At 37.0% G+C, this 27,058-nt stretch overlaps 1 protein-coding gene across 6 annotated transcripts in view; it reads left to right on the top strand.

The window, feature by feature from the left end:
- Nucleotides 1-27,058, top strand: part of IFTAP (intraflagellar transport associated protein) — a 56,415-nt gene that overhangs the window by 20,251 nt on the left and 9,106 nt on the right. For all 6 annotated transcript variants that reach the window (XM_012738729.3, XM_012738733.3, XM_012738732.3 and 3 more), the window contains 4 exons: nt 15,351-15,490; nt 16,639-16,710; nt 18,063-18,129; nt 26,900-27,039. In XM_012738729.3, coding sequence (XP_012594183.2) covers nt 15,351-15,490; nt 16,639-16,710; nt 18,063-18,129; nt 26,900-27,039 — 419 coding nt within the window. The remainder of the gene's footprint in view (nt 1-15,350; nt 15,491-16,638; nt 16,711-18,062; nt 18,130-26,899; nt 27,040-27,058) is intronic.

Raw genomic sequence — 27,058 nt, 5'->3', positions numbered from 1 at the left:
AAAGATGCAAAGAAATAGCTATTACTATTTCTTTTTATAGCTAAGGGAACTGAAAGTCATTGTAGATTAGTAATTTGTTTGAGGTCAGGTTAAGGATTCAAACTCTAGACATCTGACTATCCTCTATACTATAATATACCTCTCCCACAGAAACACCTGGTAGTGTGAGATTGTAAGAAAACTAGTCTAATATTATTACTGATAGCAGCTAATATTTATTAAGTACTAGGTATTATGCTTAACAGTTTACATGGATCATCTCTATTAATCCTTATAATAACTTAGAAGTTGGGTGTTTTTTTAAAAGACAGGGTCTCGTTCTGTTGCCCAGGCTAAAGTGCGGTAGCATGATCATAGCTCAATGCAACCTCAAACTCCTGGGTTCAAGTAATCCATCTGCCTCAGCCTTCTAAGTAGGTGGAACTACAGGCACATGCAATCTGGCTAATTTTTTAAAAAACATTTTTTTTGTAGAGACAGGGTCTCACTGTGTTGTCCAGGCTGGTCTTAAATTCCTGGCTTCAAGCAATCCTACCTTGGCTTCCCAAAGTGCTGGGATTACAGGCATGGGCCACTGCACCTGGCCCTTTCTTTACACTTTATTTATTATTCTTTTATTATTCCTAACTTACAGATGAGGAAACTAAGGCTTAAGGTTAAATAACTTGCTGTTATGGACTAAATTGTATGCCCTCCCAATTTATATGTTGAAGGCCTAATACCCAGTATGGACTGTATTTGGAGACAGGGCCTTTAAAGTGATAATTAAGGTTAAATGAGGTCATAAGGGTGGGACCCTAATCCAGTATGACTGGTCCTTTTATAAGAAGAGATGGAGTTGGACTATGGGTCTAGACAGTGTGACTTCAAAGCCCATACTTGGAAGCACTGTGTTTTCTGCCTTTCTTATGGCACTGGGCAGTCCTCAAGATCTTGGAGTTACTGGCATGTAGTTAATATGAGCCATAGGAATGGATGTGCTACCTCAAAATATACCTGATTCTGTTTTCTCTAGAGTATAAGCCCCCTGTGGGCTGGCTTCTTGTGGCTTTTGTTTACCACTATTACTCTAATGCTTAAAGCAATGCCTAGTATCATCAAATGAGTAGATGATTAATAAATATTTGTTGAATAAATGAAAATAGAAGAAAATAACAGAATGGCAGAAAGACAGATAGGAGGGCCTCAGGTGCAGCCCTGAAGAACATCTGCATTTAATGGCTAGACACAGGAGGGAGAGCCCCCAAAGGAGACTATGTCAAGATGCCCCAAGTTTGGGTTTGACTACTAGGTAATTGGGAGCCATAGTAAAATTTAAAAACAAACAAGCAAACAGTAACACACATTGCAAGTGATTTTGAAAGGTAGAGGCAAAGAAGAAGGAGAGAAACATCTGGAGTCTGGGAAACTAGCTGGAAGGCTAAGCAGGACACAGGTACAGGTCTGGGGTAGTGGAGGAGGAAGTGGAAAGTGAAAGGGCCTTTGAGACTCTGCAAGTGAAGGAATGACCGAGAGACAGCACTTTAGTAACAGGCGGCTGACAAGATTAGGAAGCAGAAAGAGTCAAAGAAGAGTCACGAATATTTTGCCTGGGAGATACTGAGGCCCACAGAGGCCGAGTGGCTTCTTCAAAGTTACGCAGCTCTTATTTCAGGAGTCTTTAATTTTTTTTTTCCTTATTAAGTGAATGTTCTGTCAAGAGCTTAGAATCTTGGATTGGGATTTGGTTTACACTTCTGGACTGATAAATTTTGAGTTGTCAGTTCAGCCAAAGGAATATCACTCCTCATACTTGACAGCTTCTGAAAAATGTAATTAAAAATGAAACTGGTGACAGCACATAAAACAACATATTTCCCAAAGTTGACATATCATTTTGGTCCCCAAAGCTATTTTGAATTTGAACATTAGAAATACATCTTTAAACTTCGATGGGGGTACAAAGAGAGGCTTTTCCCAATCTGATGAATGCATTTAAAACCTACTGTAGACAAATTTGGAGAAAAATATAGAAAACAGCTGGCCTTCTTACCAATTTCAGAGCAGGAAAGGAATTTCAGTAGAGCATAAAAACAGCTTTCTCTCATAAGAGAAAACACAACAAGAAAAATAATCCTTGCTGCGTAGCCTTTTGCAGTTATTTTCTGTCGAGTATTAGATAGAGACCAGAGGGCTTAACATTGTTTTGATACCCTTGCAACTGGCAGATTGCCTGCCAGAGGAAGTTGGAAACGAACTGACCAGCTTTATGCTTCCAGGTGGCACCTAAGCCACATTTTCTGTGCTGTTGTTATCAGTCATTTAATTCCCTACTGAATATTGAGTGGTGTTTTTAGTTCACAGGCCATTTGCAGTGCCTTTCTGTTTCCTTTTTTTCGTTAGCTGCGTTAAGAAAAAAAAAGGCAACTCGGGAAGCTCTTTTGCAAATGTGAATTTAACAGTAAAGAGCATGGTTGAAAATAACAGAGCAAATAGCAATCAACTTACTTTAACTTAAGACATAGGCCATGAGTATAATGTTAACTCAAGGGAAATTTGCAGACGGCATCATATGAGGACTTGCTAGTAAAAGTAGGCAGTTAAAAAAACTTAATTAATCTAGCATCCCAAGGGAGAGAGTAAGGAAGCAGTGTTATGTTAAAGCTTTTTATTGATGTGGTTTTTGGTATTGCTGAAAAGAAGAAAAGGGTAAAAAGAAAGTTGGTAATTTTATATCGCTCATAAATTCAGTAGCTGTCTGTGTGTGACCTCTTTATCACAATATAACATCAAATATCACATAGAACACTAAAGGAGAAAAAAAGCATTGAGCAAAGTGAACTAATTTCTATTAATGGTAGAGTCCTAAGGAAAAAACAGTATCAGCAGCATTAACCTGGTTTTTCTCTTTGGGGGAACATCTGCAAACTATAATTAAGCAATTTTCATTTGTTTCTCTATTTCTTTTGTCATCACTAAATCGCTACACTTAGGGAACAAATTGACAAATTATGAAACACAGAAAATTGCTGGTTCAGTTGCAGAAGGAAATTTTCCCTCTCAAATTATGACAGATTTTGAGCTGATCGAGCCATTTTGTTTTAGATATATTAGCATAAATCTTCAGCTGAGGTTGTTACAATTCATATTCATTCCAAACATGAATATTGGGTCCATAGATAATCATTTGTTTTTTGTTTCTGCTGTAGTTTAGTTGTAATTGGATAAGGAAAGAAAATGTATTTAAATATGTATGGCATTTTGAATTATAATCATTAAACTTATTTTCAGCGGTGTTTTTAATGTATAGTATTTTGTTCCAATAAATATCTTTTCTAGAATGCTTTCTCAGTGAAGTAAGATATGAGAATTTCTTAAAAATTTGTTTTTTCTATAAATAACGAAATAATGTTCTTTGATTCTCTATCTTTTCAATTTGTATATTTTATATATGATATATTTTATTTGTACATATAAATTAGAGAGTTGAACTTTCTAATTCAGCTAGGCAAATGGGATTTAAACTTTTATAAAATACAAGCAGAAAACTACTAATAACCAAATAAACTTTTAAAATGGTTATTATCAGCCTTTGAATAGCTGATTTAAACAATATCAAGTGGGTGCACACTTGTTTTATATGCATTTCTCTTTAACTTGATATTATTTTTACTTGTTGTTAGATGTGTCATTACTTGAAGGAAAAGGATAAATTGCTTTTCCTGAGGTAGTCATAAGATTGTGTCCTTTGATTCAGTTGAATGGGCACATATTCAAATCTGAATGGTTTGGCAAAATGTTCTGTCAACCATGAAACAATAATATTTTCTTTGAAATGGTCAGCTAAACCCAAAGGGATACAAACAGGAAACTTTGTTTTAACCAAACTCATATCTTCCTTTTATGAAAATCAAACCACAATCTGTCTACTATGTGATTTTTAGTGTTTTTTTTTCTCTTTTGGATTTGTACCAGAGGAGATATATATATATATTTTTTTTTTTTTTTTTTTTTTTTTTTTGAGACAGAGTCTCGCTTTGTTGCCTAGGCTAGAGTGAGTGCCATGGCGTCAGCCTAGCTCACCAGCAACCTCAAACTCCTGGGCTCAAGCGATCCTACTGCCTCAGCCTCCCAAGTAGCTGGGACTACAGGCATTCGCCACCATGCCCGGCTAATTTTTTTTATATATATTAGTTGGCCAATTAGTTTCTTTCTATTTTATAGTAGAGACGGGGTCTCGCTCTTGCTCAGGCTGGTTTCGAACTCCCGACCTCGAGCAATCCACCCGCCTCAGCCTCCCAGAGAGCTAGGATTACAGGCGTGAGCCACCGCGCCCGGCTAGAGAGGAGATATTTTTAAGTGATGCCAGGCATCTCACTCTTGCACTCTTCTGGAGGAATTATACCATTTTCATGTGTTCTCCAGATTTAGCTTGGCTTTTGCATTATATTTTGTAGTCTATGAACCACTGATTAGAAACAAAGGGGTTGAAGCCAGTCATCCAATTATGGGTATTGGGTTCAGTCCTGCTGTGTTGTAAGCATTGAGCTAGAATCTGGGAATACAAGGTGAATGAAACAGAGTCCCTGCCCTAGAAGAATTCATCAGCTTGTTTGTATTTGTCATTTGTATTTATTGCTATCTGCTTATACAGGACAGTGTCATTCCCTAATGCTCTAGATGTGTGAAGGTAGAATAGCAATCTCTATAGATTGTATAGTTAGAGGTTGACAGGTAAGGCAGTATTAACTACTCTTTGCATAGTGCTGATAAAATAATATCCAGAAAACCAAATTGTTTTGGGTTTTGAGGTCCCAGATTTAGATTGAACAGACACTCTGTGATTTAAGAAAAGAGCAAAAAAATGATGAGAACAGTGGATTTTCAGACTTTTTCTTCTTTTTACTACTTCAAACTTTTCTTCTCATTCTTTTCTTTTTATTGTAAAGAAGGATGTTCATCCTGGAATTCCCTGAAAAAAGGAGATACTGTGAAAGACATGTATACTTTAAGTTTGCTCTTGAGCTGCTTAATGCCTTATGCCAGTGTTATGAGTTTTATGATTGGGGAACTATTTATGATATGAAAGAGAAACATCAAGGTTAAATATTAAAGAAATCTTGAATCTAAATATGAAAAATATAAAATATTGTCTACAGTATTAGTTGTTCATACCCCATTCTTTGAAGTATGGAAAAAACCAACTACGTATATAGTACATATTGTACAGTGTACATGCATATGGTATATTGTATAGTATAAGACTATCCAATTCAGGGAATAATCCTACACTGGCCTCTGGTGGATGTTCTAAATACTATGCCTTCACATTATCAGGCAAAGGTATTTACATGCCCTTTTGACAAAGATAAGGTATTAGATTTACACAAAAGGGACCAGGATCATTGCCTTCAGGGAATTTGCATCCTAGAAGGGGGAAACTGAAAATAAACATAATGAATAAGAAAAATATCTGTGTTAGAAGATATTAATTGCTTTGAAAAGAAAAGGGGAAGAAAAAAAAAACCTCCCCAGAGGAGGGTTAAGGATTGTAAATGCTGGCTAGGGTTGCAATTTTATACAGGGTGATCTGGGTAGGCCTCCTTGGGAAGGTAAAATTTGAACGAAGATTGGAAGGAAGTGAGGGAGTTAAGTCTGCACATATTTGAGGCACAGGGAGCAGCCAGTGCAGAGGCCAGGTAATAGCAGCATGTGGCTTGGCTGAGGACCAGCAAGGAGCCCAGTGTGGCTGGAGTAGCATAAGCAGAGGTGAGAAGAATGGAAGCTGAGGTCAGAGGACATGGAGGTGGGACAGACCAGGCATGGATAGCCTTGTAGGCCCTTGTAAAGACTTTGGCTTTTCTTTTAATTTTTTTTTTTTTTTGTAGTGACATTTTTGACCCCTCTTATTTATGGCCTTTGGATACATTTTTACACATGGAAAATGCCGGTTCAAAGATATGCAAAAATTTATAGACTTGATTTAGTAAAAATCTTCAAGGGAATAGATTAGACATTTTTGGCTTTGTAATGAAATGTTTGCCTACATACTTAATCATTTCTTTTGGATAAATTCTTAGACGTGGAAATGCTGGCTGAACGATATGTAAAATGTTATGCATTTGAGTGAGTACAAGATTTAAAGGAATAGATTATGTTTCTTATAGGCAGAGGCCGTGTCATCTAACTTTCTTAACTTCTAGTCTTCCAGTTTAGCAGAATGCTAAGCACATAGTGAACACTTGGTGCAGCACTTGCTGGTTGAAGGGTTGAGTATCAATTTACATTCCAGTCTTAATTGTTACCTGTCCTTTGGAGTGGGGAATGAGTGTTTTACCTTGCAGGAATTGTAAGTTCCTCATGGTGAAATCCTTGCTCTTCTTAGTCTTACATTATAGTGGGAGGAAATAGACAATGTACAATTTAGAAAGGTGATTTCAGCTGATTTCATATAAATTTGAAGAAAACAAGACCATGTGGTAGAGAGTGGCCCAATTCCATGGCTGTGACAATACAGACGACTTTAGGTGATTAGAGAGTTGTAGGCTCAGTGAACATATGTATTTCTCCCATTGTCTGGGTATTGAGAGAAGTTGAAACTCTAGTTATACCGTGGTTTGATTTCATCATGTTGTGGCACGGTGTGGAATTGGATTAGTGGTGACGGTTTTGGATCAAACTGTACATCATAATTAAGGGGGTACAAAATGTGGCAACAATCCAACTTCATCAGTGGTGAATGGAAAAATAAAATGTGGTATTAGTCATGCAATGGAATATTATTTGACAATAATAAGCAAAGTACTATTAATAATACATACCACAGCATAGATGAACTTCAGTAATGTTATGCTAAGTGAAAGAAGTCAAGCACAAAAGACCACATAATCATGTGATTCATTTATATGGAATGTCTAGGAAAGACAAATCTATAGCAAGAAAAAATAGATTAGTGGTTGCCTGTGGTTGAGGGTAGGAATAGGGAATGACTACAAATGGACACCAGGTACCTTTTGGGGATGATGGAATGATTTACAAATTGAATCATGGTGATGGTACAACTCTGTGTATTTGCTAAAAGTCATTGAATTGTACACTTAAAATGAGTGAATTTTATGGTATGCAAATTATACCTCAATAATATACCTCCTCCATGTCTGAGGAGACATGGAGGTGTTGTTCATGGATACTTAGATCCTTACCCTGGGTTCTTCACCAGATGAATATGTGTCCTTGTGATACTGGGTTTGGCTCAAGATGTGAAGGGTACTGATTGTCTATAAATACTTCCTATTAAGAAAATAAATCAATTGTGCATAGACTTATAAGCTTAAAGTAGAAAAGGATGATGTGCAAAAACAAACAGACTTCTTGGATGCAACAGATTCTACCTTGTGCAGACATTGTCACCAGCAGCTGTCACCCTGTGAATTCTGGAGCTATAGGAGCCTATGCTCAAGTATGCTGCATGTGCTCCCACTCTGGGCCACTTCTGTGGCCTTGACTAAGTCAGTTGGGAAGGTAAGCTTATTTTTTTGGGTGGCCTCTCTGCAGCAAACTGTAATCCACTTGACAGGTTGCTATATTATACATTATATATTATGCTATATTATTTACTTCCACCATCACAGAGATTGTTTAAGAAAAAAAGTTATCTAGGGCATGCCAAATTAAAAGAATGGTACAAGGCCGGGTGTGGTGGCTCATGCCTGTAATCCTAGCTCTCTGGAAGGCCGAGGCAGGCGGATTGCTCGAGGTCAGGAGTTCAAAACCAGCTCTGAGCAAGAGCGAGACCCCGTCTCTATACTATAAATAGAAAGAAATTGATTGGCCAACTAATATATATAGAAAAAAATTTAGCCAGGCATGGTGGCTCATGCCCGTAGTCCCAGCTACTCGGGAGGCTGAGGCAGTAGGATCGCTTGAGCCCAGGAGTTTGAGGTTGCTGTGAGCTAGGCTGACGCCACGGCACTCACCCTAGCCTGGACAACAAAGCCAGACTCTGTCTCAAAAAAAATAAAAAATAATAAAAGAATGGTACAGATTGCAGTGGAAAGATAAGGTGAATATTCTGTGATATCTAGAGAAAGGAAACATAACCAGCTGGAGATTGTACCTTCATTTCTGTTCCAGAAATACAAAAAGAACTCACTCGTGAGTTTTTTTGTTTTTTTTTCTTTTCTAAATCTTTTCTATTCTTACTACCACCACTACAGCTGAGGCTCCCTTTGTAGCTCACCTGGATTACTGGAATGCCTCAATACTTCTGTACTTTTTGCCTCTAGTACCTGAACCACTCTGCTCCATTCCATCCATTTCACCTTCTTAGAGCACAGCTCTAACTGTGACTCCCCAGGACCTACGTCAAGTACAGAGTTTTTGTCATGCCCTCCGAATATACCCTGTCCATGTGTCACTAAATGAGCTCTAATCTTCCTGGTATAAGTGGTGATTCTTCCTCAGGCCTGTGTTTTCCTACCTCGGGGGCTTTGCTCATGAAATTTTCCCTTTGTGGAATCATCTCTTCCTAATGCTCACCTGTTGAAATTGTAGTTGTCTTTCAAAGCTCAGCTCACATGGCCCAGTCCTACGTGAAGCTTTTTGTGATTGTCCCAAATGGATTATGATTTTACTGTTCTCTGACTTTGTACCTTCCTTACTCCATCTGCTATAGGTGCCTTTTCTTTTGGTGGTTTGCATACACAGCTTAATTTCTTAGTTTGTAAACTCTGTAAGGGAAGGGACTGGTTCTTACCCATCTTTGTCACCTTGTACATAGTCGATGCCCAGAATATACCTTTTGGATTGAATGAGCTCTGTAACTCAACTATCACCAAGATTTTCTCCCTGAAAATAAACTTCAAGCAAGTGTATACTCTCTTCACATTTTTCTCCCTGTAAGTGCCTAACACTGGCCATTTCAAAAATTTAAACTTACTGTTATTGTACCCCTTATGTAGGGCTTTTGACACACATTTTTTCAGGCCAAGGTTTGTGCCTTGGCAGATTGATGACTATGACTGTGAATAATGAGTCAATTATCATCCGGCCTCAGGGAAAGTACAATTATTCCTGACTGGCCAGGCTGAGGTAATCCTCTCCTCCCTGTGCCCTTTCAAATGAAGAACATAAAACAGTTGGAATTCAGAACACTGCAAAGGGAATTTAGACAAAACATTTGTCTGCTGAATTTAGCTTTTTTGGATTTATTCTGATTTATGATTGATTGGTTTTTAAATTGCTTATTTAGTTCTAACGACTATCGCTCCAGGGGAGTCCAGATACCAAGAAACATGTGATCAAGAAGCAGTGGAGTGAAATAGTTTGGCTGGACAAATCAAGAGCAGATATTATTGTCCAGAGAAACATTGCTCTAGGCAAGGAGTATAATGTGAAAATCACACCCGGACTTTCAAAGTACCCAACCTTGTTATAAGCATGATTGCTTATCCCCTATTCTCTTTGCAGAAGGCTTTTTGCTATTGCCCAGTGCTGCATAGAATTTCCCCCCATGAATTTTTCTTTCCTTCTAGCAATATATTCAATATCTCTTCACAACTGAGAATGTGCTCTTGATTTATATTGCTATTGACCATAGTGCAGAAGAGCAGACGCTCTGAGATTGCTGGCAGGATTTGCTGGTGAATTCTTATGTTGGTTATGCTGATTTGCGAAAACTCTACCGCAAGTGCGGTAATGCTTCTTAGCACATGGACACTAGTTTGACTTTTGTGTGGATGAATTTGAATTTTTAAAAAAGTTTCTTTCAAAATCAAGTTCTCTGAAAATAATCACTTTTATTTGGAAGATACATAATCAATATGTGGTTAGTGTCTAATTTATCAAGGCATCAAGTTTCAACCTTTTCAAGGAGTATAACCTTTTCCTCTGGTCTGAAATTAGACTCTGTAGGTGTAGTGGGGCCTTTGTAAGGGAGATCTGTTGGAAGTTTATCTGTTTGGTATCAAAAGGAAATTGAAATTCCATTGCTTCAGAATAATGAAACCTCTAAAAACCTTCAGAAAAAACTTTTGTCTCATCTGTATTGAAGTTTTGACTCAGAAATGCCCAAAGAAACGCTCTTTCAGGTCTCAATAACTGACTTGTTCTCTGAAATATTGCTGTTGGATTTCTAAACTGTATTATGTCTGACACTTATTTCAAAGCAAGAAACATTAGGGATAAGATGAAAGGGTGGAAAAGGACTCAGATGAAAAACAGAAACAGAAGAAGATGAGACGAACACCAGGGTGGCACGTTTGGATTGCCACCAGGACAACTCTGGGAAGCAGCATCTGGCTCTCTAATCAGGCTTTCAGCCACTCGGGTTCTGGGCTGTGCCAGCATCTGCCATTTTGACATTATCATATTGAAAAAGAACTTTTTTCCTATCTCATTGTGCCAAGAGATTTATTATTTGCTGTTATAAAAAAATGATAAAAGCCTTTAGAAGGAGCACTATCTGGGTCTTTGGAGGGATACTATATTTTATATTCTTGTGAAACTAATTTCAAAGTTTAGAAAGGAGCCTTAAACTGTAGGTTTAGACAGATAAGTTCTTTTCTGCATCTCCTGGTATTTTAAAAGTGAAAACTTTATGTTTACAAAAGGAGGAATTTTAAAAGAGTAACAAGAATTTTTCTTAGATCTGAGATTCCAACAGTAGTTCAGCATCAGCATCAGAAGCTGAGACTTCATTATATTTTGTTCCTTATCTCATTTTTTTTTTTTAGAAGACAAAGTCTTGCTCTGTAGTCCAAGCTAGAGTGCAGTGGCATCAGTGTAGCTCACTGCAACCTCAAACTCCCAGTGATCCTCCTGCCCCAGCCTCCCCAGTAACTGGGACAACTGGTGTGTGCCACCATACCTGGCTAATATGTTTTTAGTTTTTTTGTTTTGTTTTTTATAGAAACAAGATCTCTCTATGTTGTCCAGGCTGGTCTCAAACTCCTGGGCTCAGGTGATCCTTCTGCCTTGGCCTTCCAAAGTGCTGAGATTACAAGCCACTACACCCAGCTTGTTCTTTATTTTAAAGGAGTTTCATCTGGTTACCTGTCAAATAACCTAGGTGTTTTATTGGAAATGGTAGAGTACACTGAGTGATTATGAGAACAAATAGAACTTGTCCTTACAGAACATCTGCTATTTTCGGACATTGCTGTGCTTTTCAAGTATTTAAGTCAATAGACTATTACAAGAGTGTTGTGCTGTGCACAATATTTCCTTAGTAAATACTAGATTTAGGTTGTGCTTGACTCAAGGGATAAGGGGGAGAACTGAAACTATTCCACTTTTTATTAGAACAGTGCACCGAGGAATGGCTATAGCCACAGGAAGTCTTCTTTCTTTCCAGTTTTAATGAAGTTTGAGGAACCTTTTCACCCCTCAGTTAACTCCTCCAGTTTCCAAGCATCTCCATGCCTATCTTGCTCTACTCTACTACTGCTGCTTACTGTTGCCCTAGGACTGATTCGGGACATCTTTGTGGCTGTAAAAGAGGAACAAATTGGGGAGAATAAGCTCAGAGGCCATTTCTTCCTCACTTATCCGTCATAGTGCGAGTTGCCCCAGCAGAACTCTTAGCAACCCTCCCCATGCTTTACTCAGCCCCCCAGCCCCTCCACCCACAGCAGCCAAGGCTGGTGCTTCACACCAGAGTTTCTAGGGATTTGTTGTGGCAAAAGGCAGGGGCTTCCTCTCCCAGTAGCAGCTAGCTAGGAGTCACTGGTGCTGGTGCAGTAGGCAGTCAGAGAGAGCTGGTCTGGGCTTGTGTTATTTATGGATATCACATTTTTAAAAGAGAAAATGATGCATTCAATATTTGTGTTTTCCCTCTTTGGCTAATTAATGATGTATTATAGACTAAGTTACCTTATCTCTGTTCCCCAATATTATTTCTGTGTTAATGTCCTGAAAACATCCTAAGAAGTCTTAATTCTACCAATGATGGGATATTCAGAGGCAAAACGAGGGATTCCAACTGGACTTGTATCAGGCCATGATCATTACAATATGAACCTTACTGATTTTGAGGCTACGCAACTGACAGCTTAAGAGAAACAAACATGGCCACTCTGTTGGGTCAGGCTATCTCATAACCCTCTTCTTCTTCTCATAACCTATCTCATAACCCTCTTCCTCTTCTCAGAGGAAGAAATGGCCTCTGAGCTTATTCTCCCCAACTTGTTCCTCTTTTACAGCCACAAAGATGTCCCGAATCAGTCCTAGGGCAACAGAGAGACCTGCTTAAGGAGACCTGCCTAAGGAGCTCACAAATAAAATAACTGCTACATCTCTGGATGGTAGAGTCTAGTAAGGCAATGGAACGGGATTCTCCAACCCGACAATGGCTTGATTTCTGCTTTTTGACTTCCTTTGAATTCTTTTATCACTCTTCTAGTGATCATTGACATAGATAGATTCTTGTATTTGCTATTGTCATTAGAGCAAGCAAGTTCCAGTTTTGGAATGTACTCTGTATCCCTGATTCTTCTTTGATTGTTGTAAGCTTTTTTTCTTTGTCTTTCATTTGGGATATTTTTTTTCTTTTTTCCTGCTTCTTCTTCTATTCTCTAAGGACATTTTCCCTTCATTTGCTATGTTATTCTGGTAGCAAAGCACAGTGGTTAGGAGCATAACAGTCAGAAGGCCTGGGTTTAGATCCCTACTCTGCTTTTTACCATCTGTATAACCTTAAACAAGTTATCTAATCTCTCTGTTAGCCTTGATTTTCTAATCTGTAAAGCGGGGATGTAACAGTACCTGCCTCTAGGAATATTGTGAGGTGTAAATAAGATGATTCATGAGTTGCTCACAAAAGTGTGCCTAACACTCAATAAATGTTAACCCTTATTATTAATTTTAATATTACTACCAATATTAAAAATAACTTCATGGCTTAAGGTGTTACCTCAGCATAATTAATGATCAAATATTTACCCATAGTATGATATCTCTCCCACATTTTAGCAGCTGCCTTTGGGTCATTTCTACCAAGAATTCCACTGCATCTCAAATGCAAAATAGCCAAAGCTAGATTCATTATCTCTTACCAAACTTACTTCGTTTTGTTTTCCTCACATTTATGTTAATGACATCATGATATCATAGTTTTCTCAGTCTCTTAATTTAGGATTAATGTTAGACACTTTCCTTAGCTTAAAGTGATAATTATGAATGTACGTGAATTTAGTACAAAGTTGTTCATTGTTTATAATTTTAGGCAGTGAAGAATAAGGGATGGGTTAACTCATTAACTGCCATGTGAGTTGTATTTAACTCATGCTAGGTTTTAGTCCAGGGCCTCGTGAAGCATATGTAACTCACACATCTCCTTACCTTGGAACCTGCATGAACTGTTTTTCAAGTTGCATATAACTCACACACAGAAAAAAATTAAAAAATAACAAATTTTTCATTAAATTAGAAAGAATTATTTTGTTTTTAAAGTTTTTATTCTATTTTCTTAATAAAATACCATGGCCCCAAGGGAAAAAAATATTTTTCCTAGTGCGGCAGTCAATGTGTTAAATAACTTTCATATTTATTTAATGGAATTCTCTATAACTATTAAAATTATATAGAAGAATATCAATAACATGAAAGGAGATATTGCTGGCAAGTTGAGTTAATATAATGTATATAATATGATTCCATTCTGATTTTTAGAAGTTCATGGATACATAAAAAAAGATTAGAAAGATAACCACTGAAAAAATTTTGTTGTAGCTTGTGTGGCTTGTAGGATTATAACTGGTTTTGATATTTTAGTTTTTTTTTTACAAGTTTTCTAAAATAATGTATATATTACTTCCGTATAAGGAAAAAATTCCTTAAATTTAGATAAAAAAAGGAATAGGTAATGTCTAAGTCTTCTAAATAATATACTTTATTGACCTTTTAAGAATAGCCAAGAGCAGTCCTGGATATGCAGTAGGCACTCAATAAATATTTGTTGATATTGAATGAAATAATTTTACTTTTCTATACATTTTTAGAAATAACTTTTTAAAGGTAAAAGTGCTTAATGCCTCAAGCATTTAGTTTGTAGAATTCTTTGAAAAGTATTCTTTTTGCAGTCCTTCCAGCAGTGTAGCAGTGTTCCTCTCTCTCCGTATCCACACCAACATCTATTGTTTTGGGACTTTTTGATAAAGGCCGTTCTTACTGGAGATAAGTGATATCTCATTGTGGTTTTGATTTGCATTTCCCTGATGATTAGAGATGTTGACCATTTTTTCATATGTTTGTTAGCCATTATTCTGTCTTCTTTTGAAAAGTTTCTGTTCGTGTCCTTTGTCTACTTTTTGATAGGGTTGTTTGATTTATTTCTTGCTGATTTTCGTGAGTTCTAAGAGGATTCTAGTTATCACCCCCTTATCAGATGTGTAGGATGTGAACATTTTCTCCCCTTCTGTAGGTTGTCTGTTTGCCTTCATGACTGTTTCTTTGGCTGTGAAGAAGCTTTTTGTTTTGATCATGTCCCATTTATTTATTTTTGTTGCTGCTGTGATTGCCTTTGGGGTCTTCTTCATAAATTCTTTGCTTAGGCCAATGTCTAGGAGAGTGTTTCCAACATTTTCCTCTAGAATTCTAATAGTTTCATACCTTAGGTTTAAATCTGTTACCCAGTGTGAGTTGATTTTTGTGAGAAGTGGAAGGTGTGGATCCTGCTTCAGCCTTCTGTGGAAAGCAATATGGAGATATCCTAAAACGATACAAGTAGATCTACCATTTGATCCAATCCCACTACTGAGCATCTACCCAAAAGAACAAAGGACAATCTACAATAAAGACACCTGCACTCAAATGTTTATAGCAGCACAATTCACAATTGCAAAGCTATGGGAACAGCCCAAGTGCCCATCAGTATATGAGTGGATTAATAAAGTGGTATATGTATACCATGGAGTACCATTCAGCTCTAAGAAACAATGGTGAAATAGCACATCTTGTATTTTCCTGGATAGAGCTAGAACCCATACTATTAAGTGAAGTATCCCAAGAATAGAAAAACAAACACCACATATACTCACCAGCAAATTGGTATTAACTGATCAGCACCAAAGTAGACACATAGGAATTACATTTATTGGGTATTGGGCAGGTGGGAGGTGCGAGGAGGGGACGGGTATATACATACATAATGAATGAGATGTGCACCGTCTGGGGGATGGTCACACTTGAAGCTCAGACTTGTGGGGGGATGGGGGGCAAGGGCATTAAACACAACCTTAAAATTTGTACCCCCATAATATGCTGAAATAAAAAAAAGTATTCTTTTTTGTTGACAAAAAGTTTCTCCATAAACAAAATAAACCAGACTGGGTGTGGTTGGATGTTTCCTAATACTATGTAACTTATCATTTCAGAGGATAATGTGACCAAAAGGAGAGCATTTGGAATTGATTCTTCAGAAAACATTACTCATAAAAATGAACCAAATGACCACCATTTTAGAAATAAAACCATCTTTCTTCATACCTCATCACAATGTTCAGAAGAAGAACAGGTAAATACCATAGCACATTTATAGAAACAGTCTGAGGAGGAAAGCATTCTTCATGAATTAAAAAAAAGCGAGACTGTAAGAAACATTAGACAGTTATTGAAACTGTAACTCCTAATTCTAGAAGGAGTACCATTGGGGCACTTTGTTACATTTCATAATTTTAACAGCCATTGTGTATGATATAACTAGTTATCCCCAGTTTTCATTAAAAAGCTCTTAAGGATCTGCCATCTATAAATTCTTGAATTTATTTATATCTTTTAGCTTCTATTTGGGACAAAAGAGTTCCTTTTCATAATTCTTAGTGTAAAATGGGACATTCTTTTATCTGTTCTAGATTCATCTCTTTCAAACTTAAAAGTTTCTGTTATCTTGGTTTTTCCAAGATGTCATCAGTAAATGTTGGATATTCTTTTTCAGATCCTCAGGACTTTATAGATTCTCTTCACATTTTCCTCAGCTATGTTTTTTAATTATCAAAGAATCATAGGGAAAGCTCTTCTACTTTTTAAGCCAGCTGAGTTTATAATTTCTACTTCGTGTTATCTTTCCTGTGATATTGTGGACAGAATTATGTAAGAGATTATGGTTTTATACAGGGAATAAAAATCTCTGTGTTAGAAATGTGTTTATATATAGCATGTGCCTATAATTCTTTATTTCCAGAACTTGTTTCCAGTGAGATTATTGTGAATTTTTTTTCCTAGAGGATTCACTTTTTACTGGCAGTTATTGACCATTGAAATTATATCACATATGGAGTCTTTCACCAGCATGTGAAAGGCAAAGAATTGTTGAATGGGATTGTTTTCTTGAAAATGTTGTGTTAGCATTCTCTGATTTGTCCATCAGAGGTTCAATGGGATGGGATAGGAGATGGAGAATGTTCTTGTTTTCCACATGAGAAGGCTGGGATTAAGTAATCTACTCTACGTTATGCTGTGGATGAGTCTAGAGGAAGAAGTCAAAATCAGAGCTCCTGAAACCTACTCCCTGACCACTCTATGGCTTAGTGAATTTGGTCTGTCATGCATAGCTAATTAACAAAAACTGGAAAGAGAGTTTTATCATCTGAAGGGCTACAAGATCAGCTCCTTTATTTTATGTTGTTTCATTTTCCCATCAATATGTTCTCCCTGTATTTTCAGATAGTGATGGATGAAGGCCAAAAAGTTGGCAGTTCCTTTCAAGGTGATCTGAATCGGGCAGGAAAGGTGAAGGTAAGGCATGATTCAATTTTCTTTTCGGGCAAAAAACACAAAAAATAAACAGAAATCACAGGACTCATTTGCTGTCTCTTATATAAAGTTGGAGACTTCAGCAGATTTTGTCCTCACACATTTTTCTTTTCTTTAAGTTGGTGTTTGGCTGTCTTAAACCATTCTTGGTTAGCTGGCCTCTGGATCTTTTTTTCTTAAAGCTGAACCATGGAAGGAGTGCTTTGATATATATATAGAATAATGACTATAGTCCCCTTAAGCATCACCATTAAGAAAAATGACAATATAAAATAACAGATTCCCAAATTTTAGAACTGAAACCATCATATGGAAGATAAATTTTTGCTGTCACTTGGATTCCAAATAATAACCACAGTTACGTACTTATAAGCAATGGAAATAGCATTTTAAATTCCTATGTAATAGCCGTGGTCCAGCAAGTAGAGCTGAGGGAAGAAAGACCCAACCTCTCTTTTGAATTCCTATTATGAAATCTAAATTTGTAATTTTAAGATATTTTGTTATGCATGTGTTTAGGTCATGAACATAAAAGGCATTGCAACCTTATGCCTTTACTAGGTCTCATTCATGCCAGTGGTGAGATCATTTTCTTATTTACACCCTTTGATATTCCCTTGAGATGAATTAGTTCATGTCTGAAATGTTACCATTTTGTTAATCTGAAATGTCTCATTGTCAGCTTGCAGTGGAAAGCAGTAGTCCATGTGGAACAGTTTTTCATTGAAATGCTGCTATTGTGTCTGTAAAGGTCATTTGTGCTGCTTTTTACCTTTGAAGTAATTTTCGGTTTTATTTGCTTGAAAGAGAGAACACTTGATTTTTTGCCCTGCCCACCTCTGTTGTGATTTTGTTTTGAATGGATTTTTCTCTCTGGCTTTCTTTAGTTTCTTCTCTCTGGCTCTTCAGAGTGCTATAAGAAAGCACGCTGTTACGATAATAGCCAGACCCACTCCCACCACCGTGTACTTGACAGGCAAAAGCAAAAAAGTGAAAACAAAACCCTGAAACACTGTTTTGGACTGTCATGATGGTGGTATATATTCTGGGATAGCATCTGGAACAAAATCCCTTTTCAAAAACGCCCAGAGTGTTTCTTCTCTTTCAGTATAGAGGTACGACTATGGTGCTTACAAAATCTAGGCCAACTTCCAAATTAACTGCTTCTTTCAGATGTCTCTGGGAAAGCACAGTGAACACAAAGGCCTTGAGCGGGGACTCAGGAGTTATTGAGAAAAGTGGATTTAGCTGCTCAGTTTGGTGTTGTAGAAATGTATTCATTGCATTTTTCCCTTAATTCTAATATCCATAAAATGTTTTCAATCCTTTTCTAGATAGACAATTTTCTAGATCTAGAAGATTTTGACGTGGATGAAGAGATTAAGCCTCAAATGAGCAAGGGTATGTTTTCCATTTCCTTTCTATACTGCTTGACCTCTTTCTAGAAACTACAAATAAGGCTTTAGACAGCTTTCCTTTTTATGGCAATCCTTACCTCTACCTCTCCAGGGATAGGAAAAACTGAAGTTGTGAGCTTTCTTTTTTACTAACAAAGATTTCAGCTGAAAGGTCAAAGCTTCTTGAAGATTGTAAAACCTTTGGACTTAAGTAAGTCCTCCCTACAATTTACCACATGATTGATTCTTGGTTAATTGCCTCAAGTAGAGCCATTGTAAATTCAACTTCTTATTTCCTAGAAACACAGTCTTATGAATTGAGGTTATTTTCGAGGGACACATAAAATGTCAGTCGGTCACAAAAAATCATAAGAATATCATCATTGATCACAAACATAAAAAAGAGAAGAAAATCCAAATTTTTGCTTTTAAAACATTTATTAAATATGTAAATTAAACATGTTAATACTAAAGATAAGTCGTTCATGTTTCTTCTGGAGCATTTTTCCACATGGCCTGGATGGAAGAGGCTTAATGGTAGTCCATTGAGGTTTATATAGAAGACAACCTTTTTCCTTTCTTGGTTAACACTTCTGTGTAAGTATAGGTCCTTTGTTGCTTGAAGTAACTTTGGAATATGTTCAAAATTAGAGTTTTTTTTTTTTTTTTTTTTAAACACTCATTCCTGATTTAATATGCAAGATCTCAAAGTTAGTGTTGAATTTTAAAGCAGGGGCAACTTCCAAGGGGGTTTGATTGTTGACGTTTAACTATTGTTTACAGTCTTTAGGTAGTCATAAATGTGAATTATGGCCATTATTGTTGGGGAAGGATGGCTTATTTATAATCAGACAGAAAGTGACTGGGTGTGGCTGATTTGGAGATGATGACAATCTGTACATTGGTTGTATAAGCCCCTGCTCTAGCTTCCTTGGCTGCTTGAATTTGAGATGCTTTGGTAAATTGGAAGCATTTTTATTCTGCTTCCAAACATTATGCTACTCCGTGAAAGGATTGCTTCTCAAGCACACTATTAACAAGTAGACTTTGCAGATTCTTTTGTTACTTATTTGGTTTAAGTGAGATCAGAGTTCTAAAGGAATCACATCCTCCAGGGAGAAGGTCTCTAACTTTAATATCCTAAGTGGCTCTAAATTTCTGTAATAAGAGCAGCACAGGGGCTCCAGTTGGATTAGAAGGGAGAGCTAAGGACTTGTCAGGAAGCTGCATTTGTAGAGCAAGCACACTGTCTTGGATTTTGGGTAATTTGAGGAGGGAAGCTTCTTAAAAAATGCAGTTTCCTGGGTCCTGCTCCCAAGAGAGAATCTAATTCAGAAGATTTGGTGGCATCTAGTGATCTGCATTATAACCAGCACCCCAGGCGATTCTGATACAGTTCGTTTGAGGGTGACATGTGGAGACAAATGGTTTTAGTCTGCATATAATACATTTGCAATATAAAATAAATTTTATAAGAGGGCACGAAAGCACTTGTATTGGAAATTTTTGAGATAGTTTAAATTTCTCACTTCTTTCCAGTAATGAGGAGGTTTGTATACTGACATAAACCCACACAGCCAGCAAGTATGATTTTTGTTATCTGTCTTTTAAGTTAGCCTTTTAACCTTTTCCATTATTTTCACATTGCTTTCTTTAAATATTTTTTCAAGTTACAATTTTTTCATTAGTAGGTTTATTTTTTTATGTTAAAAATTGAATAAAAACTTCTCACTAAGTATGATTTTTCCAGAAATCAGATAACAGGCAGTCTTGCATTTGTGTATTAAAAATTACTAAGACTGAACCAAGTCTCAGTGGACTTGAATGAACTGGTCAAGACTTCCACATGTAAAGTAATGTGCAAAGACCCAGGCTTCAGTGATGTATTCTAATTACTGAAAAGATCACCAGGGCTTCACAATTTTCATAATGCACAATCTGGGTCACTTGAAAAGAAAAAAGAAGTTAAATAGTTTGTGCCAAGGTGAATTGTAGTTTGGGCCTAATTTGTATTACACTTCAGGAATGTGAGCAGAAGGCAAATATTTATATCAGATGGGAAATGTGACATTTTAAATAGTCAAGTTGCTTGTATAATTTTGGCAGCTGGAAGGTTTACTGATTAGATTCTGTTGTTATTGTTTAAGCAACACATTTGCCTCAGGCGACTAGAAAGTGGGTTGCATATTGTTTTTCTACCATTGATTTTATTTGTCCCCCTTATTCACTCTCATAAATATTCTCCAAGATTCAGGAGCATAATATTTTCCCAATATTTGGTTTATCGTTTGGGCAGCTCAGGTGGAAAGAGTGGAGACTGTTTTTCAGTGAAGCCACCTCTGTGCAGTGGTATCAACTAGTTGTCTGAGGGTAACATTTGCCACAGAGTTTTATGCCCTGTGTTTATTTGGCATTAAGTTAATCACTTTTTCCTCCTCTGAATTTGAGATAAGGCAGTTAACCTGGTGACTGTCGTGTCTCAGACAAGCTGGCACGAAGTATTATCCAGCAAAATTATCATTTGGATTAGTTGTTAGTTGTTATGCTGAGGCCATTAGGAAGCATCTTATGTTCATCTTTTTTTTTTTTTTGCCTCCTCAGTTAGCCCAACCTCTTCTCTGGCTGAGTGAGATTGTCTAAAGGGACCTTTTTTTTTTTTTTTTTTTTTGAGGTCTTGTTAATCATACTGTCTTATACAAGTCTCTTGGCCACTGGGTGTACTTAGTGGTTGATTGTGTTGAATGAGAATGGGCACTCATTCCTGCTAAAAGATTGACAGCCTTGTTTGATTTTTATTTTCAAGTTCTCCAGTATTATACTTCCAGTAATTTTTAGTCAATTAATGGACAAATAAAATGACAACATCTGTCACTATTTTTTTTTTTTTAATTCTTTCCTCATCTGCAACTTGAAGCAGTTTTAGGCAGCCTCTAAATGACCACAGACTCTTACTCAACAAATATTTAACAACTGTGGCTGGGTAGTGGTTGGAATATAGTGAAGAATAAAACAGACCAGGTTTCCACCTTCATATAATTCATAATTTATCCAAAGAATCAGACATTAGGGAAACACTGGAATTATCTCAGGAGTTTTAAAAAAAATACTGATGCCTGGTTCTCCTTTGGTGATTCTGTTTTAATGGTCTGATGTGTGTGTCCTGAGAATTGGCAGTTTTGAAAACTCTCTAAGTGATTCTAACGTCCAATTTACGGCTGAAAATCATCTTTAGAGGGAAGTCTGGAGATGTTACTATCTGAGTCCCTGCTCTAAGGGCTGTAGAGATGTGAAACCCTGGAATGTTTGTTTGAATGCTAAATGTATACGGAAATTGTTTAGGTTTTGGAGGATGTGATCTTCTAGAGCAGCTCTTCTTCAATGTTTTGCTAGCAGTAAGAGGAGGAGTAGATCACCTTAATCTAATCTAGAATTGAGATGATTAAGGACTAGGTTTCTGCTTTGTGAGAGTTGTTCTTTTAGTTCTTGCTGACTCCTAGGGTGTAGCCCTTCAAAGTAAATCATAGCCCCCCTTCTTGGAGGCACTGAACTCTAATATTTCTTTTCCCAGCATTGTGAATCTCCTGGTGGCTGTAAGTTTTTCAGCCTCTACTCCTTTCATCTTAGGTTCTCAGCTTCTTAGCCTCTGCTTGCAAACCATGAATTGAAAAGTAGCTTAGACTCTTAGGCTCACTTCTCAGATCTTTCCCTGGGATCTTGGTTCCTCAAGTCCTGGACTGCCCTAGTAGCTCTCCAATGCCTTTAAATAGTTGATTTTTGTAATTTATCTAGCTTTTCTAGTTGTTCTTGGTGGGAGGGTTGGACTGATATTAGTTAGACCAGCAGATGCCTGAGGATGTAGTCTGAGAGCTCCTGGGGGACTCTGAGGTCTGCAGGTCAAGTGTATTGATGTTTGCATTGGTGTTGCAAAAGCAGTGGTGGGTGAAGATGCTACTACCTTAGTGTGCATCAAGGTGGTGGCACCAAATTTTATTAGCAGTTGAAGTCTTCGGTGTCAAAATTTATAGTCAGAACAAATGCTGGTTTCCACTGAAAATATCCTTGATGAGGTAGTAAAAATTATTAATTTTATTAAATCTTGATTTTTGATTATACCTCTTTTTAGTGATTTATGTGCCACAACTATAAGTATTTATAAAGCACATTTATTGTGTGCTGAAATACAATGGTTGTCTTGTGGAAAAACATTTGGGTGATTATTATTTTAGTTTTTAACATTTATTTATTTAGAGACAGGGTCTGTCTTGCTCTGTTGTCCAGGCTAGTGCAGTAGCATGACCACAGCTCACTGTAACCTCCAACTCCTGGGCTCAAGCTATTCTCATGCCTCAGCCTCCCAAGTAGCTAGGACTACAGGTGCATGCCACCATGCCTGGATAATTTTTTTGGTTTTTGTAGAGACAAGGTCTTGCTCTGTTGCCCAGGCTGGTCTCAAACTCCTGACCGTAAGCGATCTTCCCACCTCACCCTCCCAAAGCTCTGGGGTTATACGTGTGAGCCAGTGCAGCTGGCCTTGGGTAATTTGAGTGTTGTGTTGACCTAATTTTTCTCTTTCATGGATCACCATTTTTATTTGAAAGAATGACAGACTGACAAACTATATTTTCCAAAAATGAATGAAGTGAGCCTTTTCAAGGCAAACAACCAACAGTATTTGTTGCCAATGATAAAATTGGCAATGGATCAAATGAAAATCAGATTTTCACTGTGAGCTTGACACCTTCTCAATATTTAACGGCTTTTCTGGCAAAATTGGTGATATTAACTAATGTGATTTTTATGTTGTATACTACACAACACAGTGAACCAATATTTTCCAAATGACCAATTCATGATGTTTATATTTATGCATAGGAGAAAGATCCATTCAATATGCAAGATAGATGAACGGATTTTAATTTAACAGTATGAAAAATTCACTGACGTGCTTTCAGATGGCTCATTGAAACCTTTATAAACGGTATCATTTGTCAGGTTCTATTACAGTGTCAATGAAGAATATCTACAATTATATAAAATGACTATTAAAATACTCCTTCCCTTTCCAGCTACATATCTGTGTGAGTCTAGATTTTCTTTTTTTACTTCAACTGAAACAGAATATTATAAAATTGACTGCAGAAGCAAATACAGAATCCAACTTCTATTATGCAAGACATTCAAATAGATAGGAAAAAATGTAAACTAATGCTTCTCTTCTGAATATCTTCTTTGTTTTTAAAAAATAGATTTTTCACAAAAACATTTATTTTAATATGCAATTGGACTATTTTTAATAATTCTAATACATAAATATTAGAATATTTGTCAGTTTTAATTTCTAATATGATAAATGTTGGTAGCTATAAAGCTCTTTGGGGTCTTCAACCATTTTTAAGAACAAGAACCACTAAGCTAGACTACCATAGCTGGAAGCTATGTTTAGAAAAAGGCCTGGATGGCTAAAGCATTTATTATCTATATCTTTTTTAGATATAGATGCCCAAACTTTCAGGAAATTTTGACCATTTTACATGACAACAAATGAACAGGTTGGTTCATTTTATAAATATACTAGGCAGATTAAATATTATTGTAGCCTGAATTATTAGATATCAGGTAGATTTCTCACTTTTTCATGTTGTGTTATATTACATGGCTGTAGTCTTTGACTTGCTGATCACTGACTAAACATAGAAAGACAAATGGCATGAATAGAAAGTTTATAAATATTAGAAATTCTTAATAGGTAGTTGAGAAAGAAGAGATTAAAATGTTTTGGCCAGTCTTGCCATCCAACCTCAAGATCTTTTTTGAAAGTTGCCCTGACTCTCTAGTGCATATTAGCGAAGATGGTGGCATTTAATTAAGATGAAAACAAGGTCTTTGATTGTTTTAGGAACAATAAGATTAAGTCTCTTTTTTTTTTTTTTTTTTTGAGACAGAGTCTCACTTTGTTGCCCAGGCTAGAGTGAGTGCCATGGCGTCAGCCTAGCTCACAGCAACCTCAATCTCCTGGGCTCAAGCAATCCTCCTGCCTCAGCCTCCGAGTAGCTGGGACTACAGGCACGCGCCACCATGCCCAGCTAATTTTTTCTGTATATATTAGTTGACCAATTAATTTCTTTCTATTTATAGTAGAGACGGGGTCTCGCTCTTGCTCAGGCTGGTTTCGAACTCCTGACCTCAAGTGATCCGCCCGCCTAGGCCTCCCAGAGAGCTAGGATTACAGGCGTGAGCCACCACGCCCGGCCAAGATTAAGTCTCTTAAAGGACTTTCATTCTTAATAGAAAGCCATACAGGGAACTTCAGAAGTTCTGTTTCCCATCATCAGTGAATACAGTAATTTTTTTCCCCTGAGAGTATATGAGTGTTTATATAACCCACCCATGATTGTAAAATAGCTAAAAGATAGCAGTAGTTTTCTTTATAACATATGCCTTATCAGGCTGTTATTGTCCATATTAGTTTTACCTTTTTATAAATCTGTCATCTTTAGAGTTAGAGCCATTCAATTTTGTTCTTGATTAATTTCCTGTCTCAAAGTCTTATTTCTGCAACAAGATTGAGTTTTTGAGGGTGAAGACCATACTTATTTTACATCATCCACAGTGTCTTATTGGCAGGTAGACTCTTGATACTTGCTGTTCAGTTTAAAAGTTGAGATGCATAAAATTCATTTCTTATCTACAAATATTTGTGGAGAATTCACTATGTATAAGGTGCTGTGTTAGACATTAATAAATATGCATTGTTGCATTTTGCTTTTACAGTGAAGAAACAAGTGACAAGAATTTAAGACTTTGAGAATACTGAGTCTTCCGAAAGAATTGTTCCCATGGCAGTAGAATTGTTATGAAAGAAACCATTTTTTTTGTTGTTGTTGCTGGAAATCCTACCTTCTTTGCAAGTAGATTAGGGAAGTGAAGGGTTTCAGTAAAGGAATTGACTTATCCTTCTCACGGCACAATTTTGTCAGTCAGAATGATGATTTTAAATAGCTCAGAAAGCAGAATTGATTTTGATTTCGCATTTGAAATGTTTGCGCTGGCAGCCAATGGGTCTGGTAGATAACGGTTTTTAACATTGAGAGGCCTAAACCTTTCTCTTCTTGTCCTTGTTGTTGGTAGGCTCCTAACCAGGCTTGTGTCAGTCCTAGGCTCTTACACAAGGGAGCTCAGTGAGGGAGTTTGGCTTTAAACTCATAAATAGGTACATTAGAAAGCCAGTCTTTCCACAAAGCTTACTGAGCTTGAAAATACTACTTCTCTCGGTATAAAATATTTGGGAAACGGACTTAATGCTGCCTAACCATGCTAATGTACTATAGTAGTGAAATGTATTGGTCCTGAGTTTGGGTGTGTAGTCTGATTGAGTTAAATAAAATATGTGATAAAAATGCTTATTTAAAAGAAGTTTTTATTGTGACATTGTGGGCTAAGAGCATGCGCTCTGTAGACAGACTGCCCGGCTCTGCTCTTGCTAGCTGTGGGATCTTGAGTTTTATTTGAGGTTTATTCTCTGTGCTTAGAGCTCATTGCCTGTAGAACAGGAAATAATAAAGCTATTGAGAGGATTAGCGGAGTTAATGCATGTAAAATTCCAGGCACGTAGTGTTGGCTATTATTATTGTTTTTATTTCTGTTAATTAATGAGATCATATTCTAAGATGTCAGTAGTTAATCATGGCAGAACTACCTTTTTCACCATCTTCCCTCTGCAGTGCTATTTCCAGGCTGTGTTCTCTGTTACTGAAGTCTTAAAAATTTTGTAATTATATTTTTTATGAAGGGGTTATATACAGTGGTGAGAGGTACATTTCAAATAAGTTTCAGTTTTGAATATCTGCTCAATTATCTCCTTATATATACTGCCATTTGCGACAGCCAAGGCAGGCCTGTTGTTAATTAATCACTTCCACTGAGAACTTAATTAGTGCCTTAATTAGGATCATCCTTGAGTAGTAGGATGCCTCATCCTGAGACAGCTGCAAGTTCTTGGCCAGCTCTAGCAAGCCCTTCTGGTTGTATGAAAACATAGACCAAGGAGGAAACCTGTTGTGCTTCTATTTGGTTTTTGTCCTCCTTAAAGCAAGCTGTGGAAGATCATCAGTTGTCTGTGAGGTATCCATGTCCTATCATACATGCAAAAATAGGAGAACATACCACTCATACTAGATCGATCAGAAAACCAAAGTTGGTTATTGAATTCTAGTGATTGTGCAAAACAAGCAGGAAACACACTGTTGTTGTTTGCAAGTATTGAAAATTAGACCATGCCTTCTGAATATGACAGAGCATTTCATTTTTATGCTGAAAGTTAAAGTACTTTCCTTCTGGCATCATTTTTTAATATATTTTGCTTGAAATATTACCATATTGTTACAGGATGAAATCAGCCCTCCATTTTCTTTCTCTTTACCCCCTCAGGAAAATATGGGAAAATGGGACAAAAGTAGCATCCTTGTGCCTTATTTTCCTATTGGGTTAAGAGTGAAAGGCATAGTCAAATTATTCCAAAAACAGTATTTCCTTCAGACCTTTTGGATGGACTGTAACTTTGCAACAGTAAAATAAAAATAAATTTACCAATGTCTTTTATTTTAAAGAAAGGGGAATCCCTTGAGTCAAGTTCCCAAGTGAGAATAGGCATTGGGAAATGGACCTGCTTTGTATGAACATATTTGTTTCATTCTTTTGACTTTTAAGCTTTTAGATGATTTAGGTAAATTGTAAAGTTGGTGAAAGGGTCAAATGAAATATTTTGCATCCAACAGATTTGCTGCTGCTTCCAGGAGAAGTAGAACAGGAGGTCAGCACCAGCATGCCTTCTTACAATCCTTCTGTGCACCAGCCACTCACCTGTGAAGTGAAGCCAAAGCCCACCGTAACAGGGACAGAACAACTAATGGAAGAGGTACTCCACGAGGAATTCA

Source organism: Microcebus murinus, chromosome 4, assembly GCF_040939455.1.
Source record: "Microcebus murinus isolate Inina chromosome 4, M.murinus_Inina_mat1.0, whole genome shotgun sequence".
Classification (NCBI taxonomy): domain Eukaryota; kingdom Metazoa; phylum Chordata; class Mammalia; order Primates; family Cheirogaleidae; genus Microcebus; species Microcebus murinus.
Note: the sequence above shows the minus strand (reverse complement) of the source record. Positions and strands in the feature narration are given on the sequence as shown.